Below are 24,596 nucleotides of genomic sequence, written 5' to 3' on the forward strand. Positions count from 1 at the left end.
TAGGATCTCTGATATCACAGCCTGTCAACCTCTTCCTTCACACCATTCACCCTAGCCCCATAAGCCTTCCTTATGCTCTCACTCCAGACTCAGGGTCTTCTCACTCGCTCTTGCCTCAGCCTGGATCACTCTTTCCAAGTCAGTAATACGTGGCTGCCTCCTGTTCACCATTCAAGCCTCAATTCAAATGTCCCCACCTCAAAGAAGCCTTCCCTGACCACCTTAGCTAAAGGAATCTTTCCCATTAGCCTCTCCTGATACCCTATTTTATTTTCTCAACAGCACTTTTCAGTATCTGCAAATATTATTTTTTTAAGTTTATTTATTTATATGTTGGCTGCGCCCAACAGTGCATGGGATCTCAGTTCTCCAGCCGGGGATCAAACCTTCTTCCTCTCCATTGGAAGTGTGGGGTCTTAAGCACTGGACCACCAGGGACTTCTTGTTTATTGTTTATATTCTCAATCGTGTGCTCTTGCTTTTATTATTTTCTTATTTCTTTGGGCATATGTATTATTTTTTATGACAGATTTGTTGCTGTTGTTGTTTAGTCACTAAGTCATGTCTGAGTCTTTGCAACCCCATGGACTGTAGGCCGCCAGGCTCCTCTGTCCATGGGATTTCCCAGGCAAGAATACTGGAGTAGGTTGCCATTCCCTTCTCCCGGGGGGATCTTCCCAACCCAGGGATTGAACCAGTGTCTCCTGCATTGGCAGGCAGATTTTATACCTCTGAGCCACCTGGGAATCCCAATAACAGGTTTATTAAGATATAATTTGTATGTCATGCAATTCACCTATATAAAGTGCACACATATTAATGGTTGTTAATATATTCACAAGGTTGTACAACCATCACCACAATTAATTTTAATTTATTTTCTTTTCACAATTAATTTTAGAACCTTTTCATCACTCCAAAAAGAATTCTGTACCCATTGTATGTTCCTCTCCATTCCCCTCTCTCCAACCCCATCCCTAGATGACAGCTAATATACTTTCTGTTTCTACAGAGTTTTAACCACTGGACCACCAGGTAAGTCCCCCTATTCTAGGTATTTTATATAAATAGAATCATATAATGCTTCCCTGATAGCTCAGTTGGTAAAGATACGCCTGCAATGCAGGAGACCCCAGTTCGATTCCTGGATCGGGAAGATCCCCTGGGGAAGGGATAGGCTACCCGCTCCAATATTCTTGGGTTTCCTCTGTGGCTCAGCTGGTAAAGAATCTGCCCACAATGTGGGAGACCTGGGTTTGAGACCTGGGTTGGGAAGATCCCTTGGAGAAAGGAAAGGCTACCCCCTCCAGTATTTTGGCCTGGCGAATTCCATGGATTGTATAGTCCATGGGGTCGCAAAGAGTCAGACACAATTGAGCGACTTTCACTTTTCACTTTCAGAATCATATAATATGTGGCCTTTAGTGTCTAGCTTCTTTCAGCTGGAATAATATTTTCAAGGTTCATCCATGTTGTAACACTGTATCGTCTCTTTTTATGGCTGAATACTTTTCCATTGTATGGATCTATCATATTTGATTATCTCTTCATTTGTTGATGGAGATTTGAGTTATTTCCACTGTTTTGCTTTTATGAATAAAATGCTACAAACATTTATGTACAAGTTTTTGTGTGAACATGCTTCCAGTTCTACTGAATTGGAACTGCTGTATCATATAGTATTCTATATTTAACTTTTGGAGAAACTGTCTTCTACAGTGACACTTCTTTCCACAGTGGTACACCATTTTACACTTCCACCAAACACTTATGAAGTTTCCAATTTCCTTATATCCTCCCCAAACACTTTTATTATCTATCTTTAAAAAATTTTTTTTAAAGAGGGCAATTCCCCACCCCACCCCCACCAGTCTTCATTGCTGTGTGCTGGCTTACTCTAGTGGCACCTCGTGAGCTTCTCATTGCAGAGGACAGGCTCTAGGTGTGAAGGCTTCCATCAGTTGCAGCATGTGGGCCCAGGAGTTGCGGCTTGCAGGCTCTAGAGCTTGGGCTCAGTAGCTGTGGTACATGGGCTTAATTCCTCCAAGGCATGTGGAATCTTCCCAGACCAGGGATTGAATCCGGGCCCCTGCATTAGCAGGTGGATTCTTAGCCACTGCACCACCAAGGGAGTCCCTATTATCTATCTTTTTTATTCTATCCATTCTACTGGTTGTGAGGTAATAACTCACTGTGGTTTTGATTGCATTTCCCTTATGTCTAATGATATTGATATCTTTTCATGTGCTTATTGGCCATTAGTATATCTACTTTGGAGAAACATCCATTCAGATCCTGTGTTCATTTTAAAATTGGGTTGTCTTTTTATTATTGAGTTGTACAAGTTTTGTATATATTACGGATGGATATCCTATATCAGATACATGATTTGTAAAACTTTTCTCCTTTTTGGAGGGTTTTCTTTTCATTTTCTCAACAATGTCCTTTAAAGCATAAACATTTTAAATTTTGATGATGTCCGATTTATCTATTTTTTTTCTCTTGTTGCATGTGCTTTTGGTGGCTTATCTAAGAAACTATTGCTTAATCCAAGGTCACAGAGATTTACGATTATTTTTTCTTATAAGAGTTTTATAGCTTTAGTTCTTATACTTAGAATTTGATTCATTTTGAGTTTTGCGTAAGGTGTGAGGTAGGGATCCAACATCTTTCTCTTGTATGTGGATATCCAGTTGGCCCAGTACCATTCTTTGCGTTTATTTTGCTATTTTATTTCTAACTTTTTACAATAAATGCTTAGCTTATTACGTTCTCAGTCTTTCTTCTTTCCTAATATAAGCATTTAAAGTTACATGCTTTCTTTTAAGTATATTTAACTTTTAAATATCAAACAAGTTGGTGAAATTGACAATCCAAAAGAGGCTTGTTCTGAGGCTTTAAGAACACCTTGGCACATCACTGTGTTACCACCCTCTGCCAGGTACACAAGCCCAAATTCAAAAACATAGGCCTACACTAGCCTTGAAAGATTATCCAATTATTAATTTAATAGGATTGACTCATTTATTCAACAGATATTTGTTGAGTGCCTACTGCAGAGCATCATTATATTAAATTCTGAGAACAGAGAAGTAAAATAGCGTCCTGCTATCCCAAAGCTTACCGACAATTGAAAAGAGAAAAAAATTGAAATACTGCATTGTAAATGTTAGGGTAGGATATGTAATACATACTAGAAATAGGAAACATAGGAGTAAGGCTAATTTTAAGATTGAGAAAGGTTTTCTGGAGGAAACTGCTCCCTTCAAGGACCTGAAAGATGAATTAATAGGAGCTTGCCAAGTACACAGGAGAAAAGTGTGTCCTGGGCCATTGGAGCAGCAAGTGGAAAGACCCAGAGGTGTTAAAAAAAAAAACTCTTGACGTTTTGGAGGAAGGAAAAGAAATGTACTGTGCTAGGAACAGAGAGTGTCAGGGAGAGGTACAGGATGAGAGTTAGGGTAAACGTGGAGAGGTCCCGAAGACTAGACTGTAAAGTACAATTAAATCATACTGGGGAGTTTGGGCTTCATCCTATAATAGTTGAGAGGTCATTGAAGAGTTTTAGGTAGGACTGGGACAAGAGCAGATTTGCATTTTGAAAGTTTTTCTGTGGCTGCAAAAAATAGATGAAGGGAGGGAAGGTCAAGACCAGTGGCCAGGAGACCCTTAGAGAGGTTGTAGCAGTTATCCAGGTCTGGGTTAAGGAGTGTCCAAGGGAGTGGAAAGAGGGAACACAGATGATGGGGTACCGTCGGTTATGTCAGAACAGGTTGGGGAAAAGATGAGTTCTTTTTTTTTTTAACTAGTCATTTTAAAAAATTGATTTACAATGGTGTGTTAGGTTCAGGTGTACAAAAAGTGATTTATTTATACATATAAAATATACTTTTTTCAGATTCAATTATAAGTTTTTATAAGATATTGAATATAGTTCTCTGTGTGGTTCAGTAGGTCCTTGTTGTTCCTCTGTTTTATATATAGTAATGTGTATATGCTAATCCCTTATTACTCCTCATATACCTCCTCCAACCCCATCCAGAGGGTGAGTACACTCTGTACTCTGTTTGTTTTTGTCTTTTTTGGCTGTGCCAAGGCTTGTGGAATCTTAGTTTCCTGACCTGGGATTGAACCTGTGCCCTTGCAGTGAAAGTTCAGAGTCCTAACCACTGGACCACCAGGGAAGACCCAGCAGTGAGCTCTGGTCGGGGTAGTTAGAGGAGCTCATAGGATGCTTCTTCACCTCCTGGCCTTATCTGAACCCAGTGATCTTCTAAAGACTCAGGTTCCTTAGCTTTCTCAAAGGAAGGCTGTCTCCTCACATTTCATGGCTCTCAGGGCCAGCAGGCTTAGCATAGTTTCCTGGTTCCTCACTGCTGCTTCCTAATCTTTCTTATCCTTTACCTTCCCAAACCCGAGCTCTCTCTCTCTTTTTTTAATTATTTTTATGTGGGAGAATGGATACATGTATATGTAGGGCTGAGTCCCTTCACTTTTCAGCTGAAACTGTCACAACATGGTTAATCGGCTATACCCCAATACAAAATAAAAAGCAAAAAACAGATTTATTTTCATTCATTTATTTATTTGGCTACATTGGGTCTTAGTTCTGGCATGCAGGATCTTCGATCTTTGTTGTGGTACTGCTACTGCTGCTGCTAAGTCGCTTCAGTCGTGTCCGACTCCGTGCGACCCCACAGATGGCAGCCCACCAGGCTCCTCCGTCCCTGGGATTCTCCAGGCAAGAACACTGGAGTGGGTTGCCATTTCCTTCTCCAATGCATGCTAAGTCGCCTCAGTCGTGTCCGACTCTGTGCGACCCTAAAGACAGCAGCCCACCAGGCTCCTCCATCCACAGGATTCTCCAGGCAAGAATACTGGAGTGGGCTGCCATTTCCTTCTCCATTGTTGTGGCACTAGGGGATCTTTAGTTGTGGCATGTGAACTCTTAGTTGTGACATATGGGATCTAGATCCCTTATTAGAGATTGAACCCAGGCCCCCTGCCTTGGGAACTTGGAGTCTTAGCCTCTGGACCCCAAGGGAAGTCCCCAGTCCTGAGCTCTTTGATGTTAATGCCATCTCTGCTGTACCACTTACTACTCTATTGCTGTTTTCTGTGGACCCATTCATCAGTGACTTTGTCTCCTGGTCACAGACTTTCCCTTCATCCTACTCCAACTCTTGTCCTTGGGGACTTAATTACCCACGTGGATGAACTATCCAGTACTTCTGCCTGTCTCCCCCTTGACTTCCTCCCTTCCCTTCTCCACCAGCCAGCCTCTCTCAGGTTCACAAGAGACCAACTCACCACCCATAACCATACCTCAACTGAATTCTAAATTTCAAACAACCTACTCTGACCACCATTTCCTATCCTTCCAGGGCCTTTGGTTTAGTGTCTACACCACACAACTCTTCAAACTCATCAAGACCCCATTACCTGTATCAGTTTTTCACTATCTATCAGCTCCCACCCATTTTCACTTCCTTCTCTGCTCAGCTTAGAAAAGAGACCATTACTACAGGCACTCTCTTCATACACCCTCAACATACTTGCTGGTCTCCATCTCAACCTCCATTTACTTGACTGGCTAGTCACCAACCCTAAATTGTACCCCAGCTATCAGAGTTTTTCATGCCTGCACCTGAGCAACTGAACACTGCTAGAAAAAAAAATTACTGAGCTGAACCTACTGGTTCCATTTTCAGTTCATGACCACAAACCTCAAATAAGCACTCGACACTGAGATCTCTATTTTTCCATCTTGCATTCAGCTTTCAACTGACTTTGCTCTGCCTGCTGTCAAAATTGCTCCATCAGAATCCTCCTATCAAGGTCAAAAACAGTTTCCCAGTTTCAAAATTCAGTGCATGGTTGGGGGAGTGGTGGTGGAGAATGTGAAAGGAATCAACTTGTTATAAAACAAGTCACAGGGATGAAATATACATCATGGTGACCATAGTTAGTATTGAATATTTGAAAGTTGCTAGGAGAGTACATCTTCAAAGTTCTCATTTTAAGAAAAAAATTCTTTTGTTAATTATGTATGGTGATGGATGGTAACTAGACTTAGTGTGGTGATCTCAGCGTATACAAACATGGAATCATCATGCTGTTATATCTGAAACTAGTGTGTCAATTATACCTCAATAAAAAATGCTAAAAGCATAGATTATATAGAGATTTTTCTGAAGAGAGTAGTAGTAATACTGAGACCAACTGCTGGTTAATCCTGGCAATTGCTTCATTTAACATTTTTCTAAAAGATTTAGAAGGCAAAACGCACAAATATCCAGGTGTGAAGTGTTACTAAACTCTTTCAGGTAGTGAAATGTGAAACTGGTGGTATGGTCATGCCTGAGTGAGTTGTTAAGTAACTTAGTATATTAAGAAGACAAATGCAGCCTCTTACACCTGCCGTTAGGGAAGGCTGTGCGCTCCAGTGGGTAATAACTCAGGTTTTGTCAACAGACAGATTGGGGTCTGAATCCCAGTTCTACCACTTACTATGGTTTAAGAGGATTTGATACTTGAGTAGTCCACTGAATCTAAGCCTCAGTTTCCTTATCTTTCAAATGGAAACAATAGGGTCAATGTACAGAATCTGTGAGCAAATTCATCGAAGTTCTTCAGGTATTTTGTACATAGTGAATTTCTAATAAATACCAGTTGTATCAATAAAAAAAAAAAAATCAGTGCATCCTTTTCAGTCCTCATCTATCTCTGTCTCTCAGTGGCATGTGGCAATTGACCATTCCTTCCTCCTGGGAACATTTTGCTCCGGTCTTGGCTTTTGTAACACCACACACTGGTTTTTCTCCTTTGTGTGCAATTTTTCTCACCCTCCATTGCTGGCTCTTCCTCCTCAGTCTGACCTCTAAATGTCTGAGTACTTCTGGATTCATTTGTATGCTTAAAAAAAAAAAAAAAACATCTGAGGAGTTCCCTCATGGTTAGGCCTAATGGTTAGGATTCTGGGCTTTCATTTTTGTGACCCAGGTTCTAGCCCTGGTTGGGGAACTAAGATCCTGCAAGCTGCGTTGCACAGCCAAAAAAAAAAAAAAATTCAGTTTATTCTCTCCCTAGGAAGCTTGATCTCTCCAAATTTATAGCCTTGGCCTCTCCTCTGAGCTCCAGTCTAATGTATTCATATGCTAATTTGCCGTCTCTGCTTGGATGTCTAATAGAGAGCTAAAATATAACTCATCCAAAATAGATCCCTTGATAACCCCTGCCAAACCTGTTGTTCTTTTCCCCCTATTTGAAAGCAAGCCAGTTATTCCATAAACCTAGGAGTCATGTTTCCCCTTCACCGACATCCACCATCAAGCCCTTTCTATTTTACTTCCAAAATGTATCTCCACTTCATTCCCAATCTCCCCTCCCCATACCTGCTTTTCCATCCTTGCCCCCATTTTGGTTCAAGTTACCACTGTCTTTTGCTTCATCTTCTGCAATAGCCTTCTGACTGACCTACTGGCAAAGTCTTCTCTTTTCTATTAGCACCAAAGGGAGCGTTAAACAATATACATCTGATTGCCCCTGTTTCAAGGCTTCCACTGTAACTAAACTAAAATCCAAACTGTTTCCTGTGGTCAACAAGGCTTCCGGTATGATAACCCCTGTCTGCCTTTCCAACCTGCTCTTAACACCCTTTTCATCAGAAGCTCCTATAGAGCCACTTCACGCATGCTGACCTTCTTTCTAGTCTCTGTACAAGCCGAGTTCTTTCTTCCCGTAGGATCTTAGCATTAGCTTTTCCTCAGCCTGGAATGCTCTTGCCCAGAATCCTCAAATGGAATCTCCTACTTGTAATTCAGAACTCAGCTCAAGTATAATCTCTTGAGAGAGGACTCCCTGACTACCTTATCAAAAATAAACCCTTTTCCTTATCCTTTTTATTTCCATCATGTGCATGCCTGAGTGCTAAGTCGCTTCAGTTATGTCTGACTCTTTGTGAACCTATGCACCATAGCCCACTAGGCTCCTCTGTCCATGGGGTTCTCCAGGCAAGAATGCTGGAGTGGGTTGCCATGTCCTCCTCCAGGGGATCTTTCTGATCCAAGAATCAAATATATGTCTCTTATGTGTCCTTCATTGTCAGGTGGGTTCTTTACCACTAGCACAACCCAGGAAGCACTTATCATAATCCAATGATGCCTTGTTTAATATCTGTTTACCTTTTTAAGTGACTGTCCTCTCCCACTGGATGTTCATCCATGTGGGCAGGGACTTGGTCTGTCTACTTTACTCCCATGCCCTAGATCTTAGAATCAACTCTAGCTCACAGTAAGTGCTCAATAAAACATTTGTTAAATCAATGAACACAGAGTTAGACAGTTGGATGTGCTGAAATAAACTGGTGAAAGATCTTGGCTGAAGATACAAATTTGGGAATTATTATAAAAATAAATCTTAATAAGTAAGAACTAGAAGAGAATTCCTTAACCTGCTAAAAGAGTCCACAAAAAATCTACAACCTGAAAAAAAAATAATGAACTATGCAACTGTGATGGAGATCCTAGCCAGCACAGTGAGGCAAAAAGAGAAATGATGCATCAAAAGGAAGAAATAGAAATGCCAATATTTGGACATATATTATTTATGTATAAAAACAAAATCACCTATACATAAATTGTTAATTTAGAGTTTAGTAAAGTTGTAGAATCAACATATAAAAATCAATTGCTTTTTTTGGATTTCCCTGGTGATCCAATGGTTAAGAATTCAGCTGCCAATGCAGGGGACACAGGGTTGATCCCTGGTCCGGGAAGATTCCACATGCTATGGGGTAACTAAACCCATGTGCCACAACTTCTGAGCCTGTGTGCCATAGAGCCCACAGTCCACAACAAGAGAAGCCACCATGATGAGAAGCCAACATGCCATAACTAGAGAAAGTCCTGGGCAGCAAGGAAGACCCAGCTTAGCCAAAAATAAATAAATAAAAATTTAAAAATAACGCTGCACATCTGCTTTGTGGAGTAGCCACCCACTTTCTCCTAGGTAAATGGGCTCTGCGGCCTAGTGTCCCAGTTCCTGCTGTCCATGATAGAGAGGCCCATGAGGGGTTACCACCAAGGTTTCCACTAGCCTGCAAGCTAAAGTAAGGTAGCCATCCCCCTCATGACTACTACCAGCACTACCTTGGCTACACTTCCAGTAACAGCTCCTGCAGAAGCCTCACCCCACCACATGGTCTTTCCCCACCACCAGCGTCCCCCCAAGGCACACCCAGAACACTGGTGGGCTAGCTTCTTTTTCAGGAAGTCCACTCTCCCGTTTATGGCCACAGTGTTGGAGTCCCCAGAGCACTCAGAGTCTGCCCAGGCCTCCACCAGCATGATCACCTGTGACCTGGCTCTGTTAGCCATGGGGAAGCAGCAGCCTGGTGGCCAGCCTGGCAAAATGAACTGCAGGCCCCCATCCTGAGTGACCACCACCAGCTGCCAGGCTTCCTTCCAAGACACTAGGTTCATCAGAGCCCTCCCCATCCCTTCTCCTCCCTTCCTCTCCTCTCCCCAAGACTAGGCAGGTTGCAGCCAATGGGAGCAGTTTAGTTTTTAATATCAAAACAGCAAAACACCAAAAAGGAAGTTGAGAGACCTTACTCTTGACTATCCAAGTCACATGAGAGCCTTCTTCACATCCCACAACCCTATGCCTTGCACCAAGTGGACAATAAATTTCAAGCAGCCAACAAAAATAAAACAAAACATAAATTTTCCTTTAAAAGCTTGATTGCTTTTAAAAATAATTTTTATATACCAGGAAAACACAGACTATCTCATTATTCTAAGCTTATTTCTGTATGAAAACAACCATTCTATCACCACAAAACTCACTGTGAACACAGTGAATTAAAAAAGAAAACACCCTACAGACATACGAATGCATGTTGAAATACCAAAAGTAACAACAACAACAAAAATCCTAAGACTATCCAGAGAAGAAAAAGAAAAGGTCAGTGACAATAGAATAAGAATCAACAGCAACACTGGATGCTAAAAGACAATGGACCAATGCTTTCACATTTTTTAAGAAAATGTATTTAATTTTAGACAAAATTCTATACCCAGCTAAACTGGCACTTAATTATAGCTGTTTAAAATAATGGCATTTTTCAAACATTATTATAATGTTTGAAAATCTGCCTCATGTGTACTCATCAGAAGTTATGTGATAATATTCTCCAGAAAAAGAAGGGAGTAAACAAAAAAGAATTACACTCGATCCAGGATGCAGTAGATTCAACATCCAAGGAGAGCAGCCATGCGGAAGTCCTAAGAAGAACTCTATGTAGTAAGCACAGCCTAAAGCAATCAGCCCAGGTTAGAGGGTAATATAGAGACTTTTAGGAGGGAAATTTCTGAGAAAAAGGGCTTGGTAGGATAATTAGTGCAATAGCACTGGGATGGGAATGGGAAGGGAAGGATTATAATCAAGATACTGCCAGAAAACAATATAATTTGAAATTCTGGTCCTCAAAAAAAAAAAAAAATCTGTATAAGGAATAAACATAATCTATTATAGTATTTGGCTCTCCTATTCAACATTTGGGCTTCCCAGGTGGCACTAGTGGTAAAGAACACACCTGCCAATGCAGGAGACATAAGAGAGACAAGTTTGATTCCTGGGTTGGGAAAATCCCCTGGAGAGGGAAATGGCAACCCATTCCAGTGTTTTTGCCTGGAGAATCCCATGGATAGAGGAGCCTGGTGGGCTATAGCCCATAGGGTCACAAAGCATTGGACATGACTGAAGTGACTTAGCATGCATGCACATTCAACATTTAAGAAGTCACAATAGTGTAAAAATCATTTATTGATATAAATAAATATGATAATTAAATGATTTATGAGAGTAAAAGATGGAAAGTAGCATGTCAGTTAAATTCTTATCAGTTACAGTAAGAATAAATATATAATGTCTAAAATGGATAAATCAAGAAAAAGCATTATTTCATTTAGAATAAATGAAGGTAACTACCAGAAGAAACCACTAAAAGAGTTAAAAAGGATTGCCTGTGGTAAGCAGGATTTAGGAATGAGGAAGGAACTATGTGAGAAATAGGTTTTTTGTTTAATTCCCCTCCCCTCCATGTTTGCTTTTCACAATAATCCTTAATACACTGATTATGAACTGTATATTTGCTTTTTTGATAAAAGTAAAAATTTACTTAAAAAGAAAGATTTTCTTGGTCCAGAAAGGAGAGTTAGTGTCAGAAATGGATTTTTTTTTTTCCCTTTCTGGGTAAAGCTAAAGAATTTTTAGAGTCCCTGACAGGGCTGGAATTTGTTCTAGGTGAGGGAAGAAACCATGCTGCAGCCAAGCAGAATTTCTGATAACCTGCCTGAAGAGATCTCAGAGAAAGGGAACAATTCTCCAAGACTACAGCTATTTGTGGTTTATCTTCTCATTCTAGATAGTCATATTCCAACCCTGTTTAAAAATGTTTCCCCTTAAAGAGAGTCCTTCAAATGGGGTAAATGTTAGGCTTCACAAAATCTGGTTTAGCTTCTTGGAGTTGTTTCCCACAGGAGTCCAAACTTACTCCTTTTTATTAAATGGTCGATTTATGTTTTTATTCAGATTGTTTATTTGTTCTTTTTAATTCTTGTTCTTGCGGGGAGAGTGAGCACAGTTTTTTCAGTAATTTTTGGAATCAATAAACTGTATTAGAACCTGCTCCTTCTCTGGCTACCTTACCTGGAGCTCAGAGACTGCAAGCCCTTTGAGGCAAGGAACAGAGCCGTCCAGTTCAGGTATAATGTTAATGCGGCTTTAATAAATATTCGTTGAAGGAACAAATACAAATTTGAGTGCCATTAGGTATCATTTTTTCCTTCTGCTTTGTCTGTTTATTGAGACTCGGTGTTGTGAAAGGCAGAGGGCCTTGGGAATAAGGGTGAGAGGAGGTAGAGTGATTTTTTTCCAAACTTTAGATCCCGCACTTCGACTTTACATAATAGATGCCTTTCTGGACATTTTGTACTGTGTATATCAGATTTTGCGAATCTCAACTCACTTTACACATAGAGATTATTGACAATGTTTAAACATTTTGTACTATGAGATGCAGAACATTTTACTTGAAGAATCTTTCTGTGTATTTTTCTGTAAAGTGAATTACCAGCATATATGAAGTCTATTTTGGGGGTGTGCTTAAAATGGGGCACACCAGTACTAAGTTCGGCTTTAACAATGACTAATTCGCACACCCTGTGTGCTGTTGGGCGCTCGCCAGTAACTAGGCACCTATCACTTCTCTTGACCCCTTCTCTCCGTGCTGACCACCTGCTTCGACTCGGGAGGCGGCGTCTTGACCCTCCGCGACCTCTCTATCATGGCGTCCGCGGGGTGTCTGCCGCCGGGGCCAGGCACTAGGCGGGCGGCGACCTTCCCAAGATGGCGGCGGCAGAGGCCACTGCGCGTAGGGGGCGGGGTTCCGCCTCCGGAGGCGGAGCAGGAGGCAGAGGGGTCGGCCTAGCGGGCGGGCTGCTTCCGAAGTAGGCAGCCCCAGCGCGCCTGCGCGGAGCGGCCCTGCGCGTTGTGAGGCTGTGGCGGGGGAAGGCACCGGTGGGGCCGACGGGCGGGTAGAAGGAGGGAAGCGGGCGAGCGAAGTCCCAGTGCGCGCCGCGGCGGCACGGGTACCCTCCCCTTCCGGGCGTGAGGCGCTGTGAGGAAAGCTGAAGCGAGCGGACTCGCACCGGCAGCGAGGCGCCGCTACCGCCGCCACAGCCCAGCCTCCCTCGGCTTCGGCGCTCCCGTCGTGGGGGCCCGGGTTCCTCAGCACACCCAGCTCCAGCAGCTCCGGAGCCTGTGCCCAGTCCTTCGGAAGCCCCGGCGCCAGCCCGGGCCCTTGGCAGGGAGGATGACGGAGCTGCAGTCGGCACTGCTGCTGCGAAGACAGCTGGCAGGTGAGCGAGCGGGCGGCGGGGCGGCGGGCCGGGCCGCGATCGCGGCAAGCAGCTGCCCGCTTCTCCCTTCCTCCCGGGCGCTCCCGGGCTGGCGGGCCGGACGGTCGAGGGGAGCGGCAGGCTCCGGCGAGATCGGGCGCGGGCCTGCGAGAGTGGGGAGCCCGGGCGCCGGTCCGGGCCGGGCCCATCACTCCTTCCCCGGCTTTCCGAGGGTGTTGGGGGCGGGGACGCACCCCAGCCTCGGCCCCCGGACGGGGCCTGGCACCCCCGGGGAGGGAGGGGAGCTTGTCCCCTCCCCCACTGTTCGGTGGGACGTTGCGGGGGAGGGGCTGTGGGTCCCCCGTCCCGGCGGACCCTCCCTGGAGGGGCGGGTCCGGGCTCAGGTGCGCCCGAGACCGCTGGACCCCCCGAGGCAGGTAGAGCATCTGGGCCCTGCCGGCTGTGCGTCGCGGGCTCGGCTGTCCGAGCCGCGGGCGGGCAGCCGGGGGCCGGGTGGGCGAGAGGAACTGGCCGCGGGGCGGATAGGTGAGGCGCGCCAAACTTCTGCCCGGGCAGCGCCGGGTCCGCGTAGTTGTGGCGGACAACAAAAGCGCCGGCCTCTGCGGCCTGGTCGCTGGCGCACGGGGTCTGAGAGCCCGGCGGGGAGCGGGACGCCGCCTCGCCTGCCTCCGCCTGGCACGGGCTCCGGCTGCGCCGCCCGGCTGGGGGAGGGTAGGAGCGGGCCGAGCAGAGAGCCGCTCGCTGGCCAGCTCGGGGCTTTGTGCTCCGAGCGATTCCGGCTCCTGTGCAGGCCTGCGGGGCCCCGGGGCTGCGGCCCGCGGGCTCTGGCTTGGGGCGGCGGCCGGGTCTGCCTCCCCAGAGGTGCCTGCGTTCCCCCTCCCCCATTGTCCCGGCCTCCGGCCGTTTGCGGCTTCCAGGTTGACTTTTTAGGGGGTTGGCTCCGAGTCTGCTAGGACTGTGTGAGCGGAGCATGCGCATTAGAGACGTACGTGTGCGGAGTGGAAGAGGGGGAGGCGGGTTGGTGGCTTCACAATGCCTCCCCACGTGCTGCCAGATTTAAAGAGAAATGAACCAGCAGTTACCTTCTGCTGCCCAACGCCCGGCGGCTGTCCTTCTCGATTCTGGCGGATATTCACCTCTGCGCTCTCCCGCCAGAGGCCCTGAGCCTTCGGCAGAACCTAGAGGCTGGAATGGACATCTCTTTTTGCAATAGATGTACTAAGAGTTTGAGGTGTTGGTTAAATCACCTTTGTGACTCCTTAAGGAAAAGGTTGTCAGGGGCTGTTACAGGTTGTATAATTAAGTTTATTATTAGACCATGAGCAAGCAGGTTTGGACACATACTAAAGTTCTGGATGCTCAGGGGGAGTGATCTAGAGTGAATGGAGAAGTTCTGGTGATCTCTGTGTCCATAGCAAATAATGTATTGGACAAGCACTGAATGAATAACAACTTTATTGTATCCTGTAGTTGCAAACACAGCTTACTGTTCTGTGTATTTTTCTTTTTTTGGTTTGTTTTGGTGGAAGGAATTAAGATGTTCTTTTGTCTCCCTAAGAATTCCTTAATCAGAATAAGTTTTAAATTATGTGGTGAACTGTTAATCAGTATTAAAGTATTAAAACTACTCAACTCTTACATAATGGGAAAGGTGTATATATATATATATTTTTTTTTTTTTTTAAAGGTGTAAAAGAAGTTAAGCAGTTGCTATGAAAGTAAAATATGACTAATAACAGTGTTAGCAGTAGCAGTATTTCAAAATTCTTTCCAAACTACTTGTGAACAGACTTTAAATTTTGATAGCCACTTGGTTTAGTTTTGCACTCTTAAAGATTAATCCCAAATATTGATAAAGACATTTTCCAAAACGCTTTCTTAATGGATGACTTTTTGTTAAGGCTTACCAAGATATGCTTTAAGTTTGGAGGACAGAATGATTTAGTTTGTAATCTTTCATGCCTTATTATAAAATTACTTGGCTGCAGATTACTTTTCTTACCTTCTCGATCAGAAACAAGGACTGTTAATATTTTCTTAAGTCTTTGAAGGATATTAATTAACATACTCAGAATGTATAAAGTAGGCCAAGGCCGGTGCATTAAGAGAAATGTGAAAATATCAAGTTTATTGGAAAGACTTGATAATTACATAGTGAAATAAAGGCCCTATTTAGTCTTTAGTAGTACATTGAGCTTTTTGGTTCTTCAGATATCATTTGAAAACAGGAAAAATGGTAAACTGTAATCGCTTGAACTTTCGGAAGGCTTAATACTAAATGCTTTAAAAATCTTGTAATGTATTGAACTGAGTAGACACTCAAACCTAAGCGATTCTAGGTGGTAGAATTTTGGAAACTTACAACAGAGGCCAACAGTGGTTAGTTTACTAAGCCCCTAGTCTCCCTGTCCTTAAGGATTTTACTTCATTACTTGAGGGGAGAATTTGTTGTATGGGTGTGTTTTGTTTTGTTGGTAATTGTAATGAAGAACCCGGTTATTTTGAGAGTGACGTGGAATGGTTCCTTGGGTTGCAGTTATTGTAGGGCAGGCCTATATACTATGTAGTGGAATGTTCAGCAGTCGTCTTGGCCGTCACCCACCAGATGCCAGTATACCTCCTCAGTTGTGACAACCCGGAGTGTCTCTATTGCCAGATGTCCCCCGAGGGCAAAGTCATCCGAGGTAGAAAAACCTCTGGTTTAAGGTGTTTTAGTTAAGACCAGAAAGGCCGTTGTGAAGCAAGTAAGAAATAGATTCATGAAATCAGATAGGTTGTATTTTTTTGTGGGTATTATTAGACTATGACTTACTCCTTTGTGAATTCAGCAGTCACAGTTCAGCTTTTGCAGTATATAATGCTAAATACTAAGAAATCCCACAGCGAAAGAGATGATTTAAATTTTTCAAAAAGATATTATAAGCACTGGTTAAAAATACAAAGAGTATAGAAAAGGTATCGTCTTTCCACCCTTGACTCACCCTTGACTTTTTTTTTTTTCCGAAGCAACCATGATTGATAGTTTCTTGTGTGTTTCAGTTCAGTCCAGTCGCTCAGTCAAGTCCAACTCTGTGACCACATGGACTGCAGCACACCGTGGGGTCTTGTGTGTTTATATGGGCTAATGTTTACTGAGGACTAGCATGTACCTGGAATTGTGCTGAGCGCTTTATGTATATTATCTCATTTAATCCTCCTAATAAGGAAATTGAGGCTAAGAAAGTTTAAATTACTTATCCAAGGTCACACAGGTAGTAAGTGGTGCTGCTGGATTCATATTCAGGACCTTCGTATTAGAGGCTTTATTTTTAATTTGCAGTGTTGTCTTCCAGGGAGCAGCAATTTAATATAACTGTGAAATATGGTTTTATAAATTTAAATATTCAAGGTTAATTTATCCAGTAACTACCAAAATGATTGGGAGAATATTCCCATCTTAATAAAATTTTATGCACAAAGTAATGCACCCTACAATCTAAGTGATATTCTTAAGGTAATCATAAAAGGAAGTTTTAGCCATTGTTAGTTTAGGAGCAGCATTCTGCAGCATGTCATTGGTTGAAAGCAGCACTGAGCTTTTTGGTGTTAGCAGTTAACCTGGAGAAAATGAATTGTACTAATTGGTCTTATTCCCTTCTCTAACTATACTAACTTTTACTTTATGACAAGCATTTATAAAGAATAAGAGAATAGAGAATCTTTTTTTTTTTTTTAAGATCACTTGAGGTTTTTTTAACATTGACAACATAAATTTTCAGTAGTTGCTTTCTCATAGGTACCTGTCATTCCAGAACTAGGAAGAAGAATCTCTATGCAGTAACAATAAATAAATTGAACTCCTTTTATCATAGAAAGTTTGGTTGTGTATTTTAAAGTAGTCTGGAACATTCCCATATCTATCTTCTTGGCTCCCCATGTAAGTAGGTTGTGATGAATTATATGTGTTTCTCAGACTTAATGTGCAACAAAATCACATGGGAGTATGTTAAAAATACAGATTCCTGGCCTTACCTCCACAGAATCTTGGTCTACATGTCCAGACGGGGCCCAACAAAGCCCAGTTTTTAAAGCAGTTTTTTTTTTCGTTGACTGTGGTACTGTGTTTTGAACCCCACACTTCAACAGTTGCCCTAAGCTATTTTGTCATCCCCCTGGAGGGCCTTCTGCAGGTAGTACCGTTCCTAGTTTTTGTGAGGTGCTGTGTTTCATTACCCTGGTGTTCATAGGATATTGAAAGAATGCTCTTTAAAAGGAGGAATTAGATTTAATATTTCTTATTGGCCTTTCTAGAATGTATTGGCACTGTGACATAAAATTTCACTAGTAATCTTGAACAAGAAAAAATAGAGTACTGATTATTGAAAGGGACCACCCTAGTGGTAGAAGAATCTAAGGTGATGAGCACAATATTAATATTCTTAGTGGTTGTAAATGCACATATTTAGAAATGGAAGAAAAGTCTAAAAGTAAGCCTTTTATTGCATCAAATTACTATTTGTTTTAATAGAGTTTGGGGAATTTTTAATTCCAGAAATTATTACACTGTTCCAGATATAATGCAGCTACTATATGCTGTCAGAAAAAAAGTATAAGCCAAACAAACATTGTGGTTGAAGAAGGGGTGTTAGATGACGTATAATCCCTGTAGTGGATGGGGAGCATCAAGGAATTAAGCATCTAATGTTATGTTACAGAATCTTATTTCAAAATATATACATATACATATATTAAATCATTTTGTTTATACCTTACATACAGTGTTATGTGTCAATTCTATCTCAGTAAAGCTGGGGGGAAAATCTTTAATTCTTAACATTAAGGAGTAAATATTTTAAGTTATAATTTCTGTTACTCAGTGAATATTTTTGATATATAATGCAATTTAGTTTTTTAAAAGTATTGGTAGTTTAAAATAAGTGGTAGTTTAATTTTAAATTTAGAATGAAACATACTTTCTATATTTGTATAACGGTTGATCTCACTTTCTCAAGTACTACTGAATATATTAAAATGTTGAGGTAGACATTTGTTTACCTATAATTTGTACATATTTATTAGTATAATCTGTACTTACTGTAAAGTAGTACTAAAGTATATGGTTTTATTATATAGTTTACATAAGTTAATATACTTTATATTTGGTGATATGTGTGTATATAATGGTGATGTGTGTGTTAGTTGCTTAGTTGTGTCCGACTCTTTGCAACCCCATGGACTGTAGCCTGCCAGGGTCCTCTGTGGAATTCTCCAGGCAAGAATACTGGAGTGGCTTGCAGTTTCCTTCTCCAGGGAATGGAATCTTCCTGACCCACGGTTAGAACCCCCGTCTCTTGCATTGCAGGCAGATTTCTTACTATCTGAGCTATGGGGACGTCCCAAACATTACTTAAGTATTAATAGAGTGATATTGAGTATGGAAAGCCTGAAAATCCTTTCACTGCCTCAATATTATTGTTGCTTTTTGACTTTGCAGGTGAAGTGTGTTTGCATGTATCAAGATTTTCAATCCTTGGGTTATTTGATCTTGTTTACTTTAGTGCAGATTTTATTGAGCAGGGAGTGCTAGTTTATTGTACATGTAGCATGGCTATGCTTTTGCTTCAAGCAAATAAAATGCTAAGCATTCTTTTGTTTTAATGGACTGACTTCAATTTAGGATGAAGAATTTTTCATTTCTAGATTATTGAGAAGTATTTTTGTTAGAATTTAAAACACTAGTTGTCCTCCAAAAATCTGTTTAACAGCACCTTTGACTACTTTGTAGGAAATAACTTTTCAGAGAAGAAAGAATAGTATTAATATATGCTTATGGAACCATTCTGGCCAAGCAAACATAATATAGTTATATTTGGTTGAAGGCATTTCAGCTACAGAAAATTACAGATAAGAAAAAGCAAAAAAAAAAAAAGAAAAAGAAAATATTTTGCAAATTTTGGTAATGAATGTGAATTTTTGGTATGAACAGATAAATGAGGGAATAAGAATAAAGTGCATCTTTAGGAAATAAGATGTTATCTGTGTGTGTGTGTGTGTGTGTGTGTATACATATGTATATGTTAAAATATAGCATTAAAATTTTTTATGCCCTAGTTCAAGATACTGTTAGACTAATTCAGGTAAATCAGATTTTGTTGTTTCAGCTGTGCCATGCTTGTAGAATCTTAGTTCCCTGACCAGGGATTGAACCTGTGTCCTTGGCAATGAAAGTGCAGATCCTGACCACTGGACAGCCAGGGAATTTACTAAGTCAATTTTTTTATCTGTGATGTTCCCTTGATAGAGTCTGGCCCTTAGAAAAACTGCTAGGGAAAATTCTGTAATTTATTGCTGTTGCAGTAGACATGTGTACTTCTCTTTATGATGTTAAGTCCTAGAAAATTTTTGAAAAGTTAATTTTTGTAAGTAGAAATGTTTACCTTTTATTAATGTGTTTATACTTTTAATTATATTATCAATTTTCTATACTTATATAAGATGTATCTTAACTAAGAGTTTATGTTTCATGACAAAGTAATTCTAGGCAAGGTAGACCTGGCACCAAAAGCATGATCTATGCAAGGTAGTATTGGTAAACTGGACATCATCAAAGTAAAAAAAAAAAAACTTCTGTTTGTGAAACACAAAAGAAAAGGCAGACTGTAGACTGGAAGAACAAAATTACCAACTATCTGACAGAGGGTAGTTCTAGAAAATATAGAGCTCTTTAAAACTCAACAGTAAAAGAAAATGAACAGTCTGTTTAGAAAATGGGCAAAAGACATGTACAGACATTTCAGCTGGTAAATAAGCAAATAAAAAGACGTTCAACATCAAACACCAGGGAAATGTAAATTGAAACCACTGAGGTATCACCACATACCTATTTAGAATAGCTAAATTAAACCAAGTTAACACCACATGCTGGACAGGAGAAGCAGAAAAACTTCATCTCTCACATGTTGCTGGTGGGAATGTAAAATGGTACAGTGCTATGGAAACAGTTTGCAGTTTCTTATAAGACTAAATATACACTTACCATACAACCCATCAAGTACACACTTGGGCATTTATTTTAGAGAAATGAAAACTTATATCCTCAGAAAAACTTATCTGCAAATGTTCATAGTGACTTTATTAGTAATAACTGAAAACTGGAAACAACGCAGATGTCCTTCAATGGGTGAATAAACCGTGGTGCATCCGTACTATGGAATATGCTACTCAGAAATAAAGAGAAGCATACTATTGATACACAAAACAACTTGAATGATCTCAAGGGAATTATGCTGAATGAAAAAAAGCTAATCTCAAAAGGTTGCATACTCTGTGATTCCATTTATATAAAATTCTTTTTTTGATGTAAAAAACAAAAATGACAGTCGACCATTTTTCAGTGTATGGTTCAGTGTTAAGTATATTCACAGTGTTGTAAAAAAAAAAAAAAAAAACCCTCCATAACTCTTTCATTTTGAAAAACTGAAATTCAGTAGGCAACTCTCTCTTTCCACCTTGACCCCAGCCACTGCTAACCACCATTTTACAGTTTCTCTGCATTTGATTCATATGAGTAAATTCATACAGTATTTGTCTTTCTGTGACTGGCTTGTTAGTGTAAGGTATGTTGTAGCATATGGCAGGATTTCCGTCCTTGTAATGCTAAAGAATACTCCCTTGTATGTATGTGTGCCGCATTTTGTTAATCCATTCCCCTGTACCTGGATTTGGGCTGCTTTCCTCTCCTGTGATTACTGCTGCCATGCACATGGGTGTGCGCTCTCTCTTCAAAACCCTGCTTTCATTTCTTTTGAATGTATAGCTGGAAGTGGGATTGCTAGTTCATGTGGTAGTTCTGTTTTTTAAAAATAAACTTTATTTTTAGAACAGTTTTACTTTTTATTTTATTTTTTAAGTTAATTTCTTTTCTTGGCCATGCTGCGAAGCTTGTGAAATCTTAATTCCCCCACCCAGGATTGAACCTGAACTCTGGCAGTGAAAATGCGGAGTCCTAACCACTGGACAGCCAGGGAATTCCCGTTAGAGCAGTTTTAGATTCACAGCAATCTTTCTGTTCTATTTTTCCATTGCGCTATACAACTGTATATCAAAATAAAAAGTTTTAAAAAGCCACTTGTAAAAAAAAAAAGCCACTTGTAACCATAGCATTTTTATCAGTCTTTTTTCATGTAAAGAACTCCTTTTTATTAATAAACTTACTATCATACTTAGATATGCCTGCAGTGTGCCTATAGTGCCACCTGCAATTTGGGAGACCTGGATTTGATGCTAGGGTTGGGAAGATTCCCCTGGAGAAGGGAAAGGCTTACTCACTCCAGTATTCTGGCGTGGAGTCCATGGGGTCACAAAGAGTCTTCACATCATACTTAGAAGTGTAGCAACATAGTTGCCATATTAACAATTTCAAGGAATAGGAAGTTGCAATTGAGAGAAATCTATAGTTTGAGGTAGAAATTCCATCTTAATTTTAAATAATCTTTGTTTAAACTTCTTGTGCTGTTGTTTGGAAAATGGGAGAAAGGGTCAATATAAAAGCTCATTTATTGAGCACATCTGTTCAGTTGCATTGAGAAACACTGAGGGAATTCAAAAGATAATTGACCTGGTATTCTTGCCTTGAAGTGCTACATTTAATAGGCATTGATGGACATGTACACAAAGTTAAAATGCTGTCAGTTCAGTTCAGTTGCTCAGTGGTGTCCGACTGTTTGTGACCCCATGGACTGCAGCACGCCAGGCCTCCCTATCCATCACCAACTCCTGGAGTTTACCCAAACTCATGTCCATTGAGTCAGTGATGCCATCCAACCATCTCATGTCGTCCCTTTCTCCTTCTGCCCTTAGTCTTTCTCAGCATCAGGGTCTTTTCCAATGAGTCAGTTCTTCCCATCAGGTGGCTAATGTATTGGAGTTTCAGTTTCAACATCAGTCCTTCCAATGAACACCCAGGACTTATCTCCTTCAGGATGGACTGGTTGGCTCTCCTTGCAGTCCAAGGGACTCTCAAGAGTCTTCTCCAACACCACAGTTCAAAAGCATCAGTTCTTTGGCGCTCAGCTTTCTTTACAGTCCAACTCTCACATCCATACATGACTCCTGGAAAAACCATAGCCTTGACTAGACGGACCTTTGTTGGCAAAGTAATGTCTCTGGTTTTTAATATGCTGTCAAGATTGGTCATAACTTTCCTTCCAAGGAGTAAGCGTCTTTTAATTTCATGGCTTCAGTCACCATCTGCAGTGATTTTGGAGCCCAAGAAAATAAAGTCTGTCACTGTTTCCACTGTTTCCCCATCTATTTGCCATGAAGTGATGGGACCGGATGCCATGATCTTCGTTTTCTGAATGTTGAGCTTTAAGCCAACTTTTTCACTCTCCTCTTTCACTTTCATCAGGAGGCTCTTTAGTTCTTCACTTTCTGCCATAAGGATGGTGTCATCTGTGTATCTGAGGTTATTGCTATTTCTCCCAGCAATCTTGATTCCAGCTTGTGCTTCCTCCAGCCCAGTGTTTCTCATGATGTACTCTGCATAGAAGTTAAATAAGCAGGGTGATAATATATAGCCTTGACATACTCCTTTTCCTATTTGGAACCAGTCTGTTGTTCCATGTCTAACTGTTGTTTCCTGACCTGCATACAGATTTCTCAAGAGGCAGGTCAGGTGGTCTGGTATTCCCATCTCTTTCAGAATTTTCCAGTTTATTGTGATCCACACAAAGGCTTTGGCATCGTCAATAAAGCAGAAATAGATGTTTATCTGGAACTCTCTAGCTTTTTTGATGATCCAGTGGATGTTGGCAATTTGATCACTGGCTCCTCTGCCTTTTCCAAATCAGCTTGAATATCTGGAAATTCACGGTTCACATACCTTTGAAGCCTGGCTTGGAGAATTTTGAGCATTGCTTTGCTAGCATGTGAGATGAGTGCAATTGTGTGGTAGTTTGAACTTTCTTTGGCATTGCCTTTCTTAGGGATTGGAATGAAAACTGACCTTTTCCAGTCCTGTGGCCACTGCCGAGTTTTCCAAATTTGCTGGCATATTGAGTGCAGCACTTTCACAGCATCATCTTTTAGGATTTGAAATAAGTGGAATTCCATCACCTCCACTAGCTTTGTTCATAGTGATGCTTCCTAAGGCCCACTTGACTTCACATTCCAACATGTCTGGTTGTAGGTGAGTGATCACACCATCGTGATTATCTGGGTCGTGAAGATCTTTTTTGTACAGTTCTTCTGTGTATTCTTGCCACCTCTTCTTAATATCTTCTGCTTCTGTTAGGTCCATACCATTTCTGTCCTTTATTGAGCCCATCTTTGCATGAAATGTTCCCTTGGTATCTCGAATTTTCTTGAAGAGATCTCTAGTCTTTCCCAGTCTATTATTTTCCTCTATTTCTTTGCACTGATCACTGAGGAAGGCTTTCTTATCTCTCCTTGCTGTTCTTTGGAACTCTGCATTCAAATGGGCATATCTTTCCTTTTCTCCTTTGCTTTTCGCTTCTCTTCTTTTCACAGCTATTTTTAAGGCCTCCTCAGACTGCCATTTTGCTTTTTTGCATTTCTTTTTTTGGGGATGGTCTTGCTCCCTGTCTTCTGTACAATGTCACGAACCTCTGTCCATAGTTCATCAGGCACTCTATCAGATTGAGTCCCTTAAATCTATTTCTCACTTCCACTGTATAATCATAAGGGATTTGATTTAGGTTATACCTGAATGGTCTAGCGGTTTTCCCTACTTTCTTCAATATAATGCTGTATAAGTACATAAGCACAAGTGGAAGGAGCAGAAAGACTGAGGAAGGAGTATTAATTATGGGAGGGTACAGTGAAGTCTGGGAAGTCATAGGGAAGGAGCTATATTTTGGATATAGCAGAATCAAGATGTCAGTTCTTTAAGAGCATTAACTTATTAAATATTAAAAAATTCTTGGCATTTATCAGTGTAGAAAAATTAGTAATTAGAACTACTTAACATGACACAAATCTAATGTTGAGAGACTTAAAACAAATGAGGTGTTTGGAAATGCTGGGCTGGATAAAGCACAAACTGGAATCAAGATTGCTGGGAGAAATATCAATAACCTCAGATAAGCAGATGACACCACCCTTTTGGCAGAAAGCAAAGAGGAACTAAAGAGCCTCTTGGTGAAAGTGAAAGAGGAGAGTGAAAAAGTTGGCTTTAAAACTCAACATTCAGAAAACGAAGATCATGGCATCTGGTCCCATCACTTCATGGCAAATAGATGGGGAAACAGTGACAGACTTTTATTTTCTTGGGCTCCAAAATCACCACATATGGTGACTGTAACCATGAAATTAAGAGATGCTTGCTTCTTGGAAGAAAAGCTATAACCAACCTAGACAGCATATTAAAAAGCAGAAACATTACTTTACCGAAAAGGTCGGTCTAGTCAAAGCTATGGTTTTTCCAGTAGTCATGTGTGGATGTGAGAGTTGGACAGTAAAGAAAGCTGAGTGCCAAAGAATTGATGCTTTTGAACTGTGTGTTGGAGAAGACTCTTGAGAGTCCCTTGGACTTCAAGGAGATCCAACCAGTCCATCCTAAAGGAAATCAGTCCTGAATATTCATTGGAAGGACTGATGCTGAAGTTGAAACTCCAGTACTTTGGCCACCTGATGCCAAGAACCGACTTATTAGAAAAGACCCTGATGCTGGGA

The 24,596-nt window shown here is 41.2% G+C and overlaps 1 protein-coding gene across 1 annotated transcript in view; it reads left to right on the top strand.

The window, feature by feature from the left end:
* Positions 1–12,517: 12,517 nt before the first annotated feature.
* Positions 12,518–24,596, top strand: part of UBE2G1 (ubiquitin conjugating enzyme E2 G1) — an 85,480-nt gene continuing 73,401 nt past the window's right edge. The window contains exon 1 of the mRNA XM_043477668.1: positions 12,518–12,923. Within this exon, the coding sequence (XP_043333603.1) occupies positions 12,878–12,923 (46 nt within the window). The 5' untranslated portion in view covers positions 12,518–12,877. The remainder of the gene's footprint in view (positions 12,924–24,596) is intronic.

The sequence above is a fragment of the Cervus canadensis genome, chromosome 1 (genome assembly GCF_019320065.1).
Source record: "Cervus canadensis isolate Bull #8, Minnesota chromosome 1, ASM1932006v1, whole genome shotgun sequence".
NCBI lineage: Eukaryota > Metazoa > Chordata > Mammalia > Artiodactyla > Cervidae > Cervus > Cervus canadensis.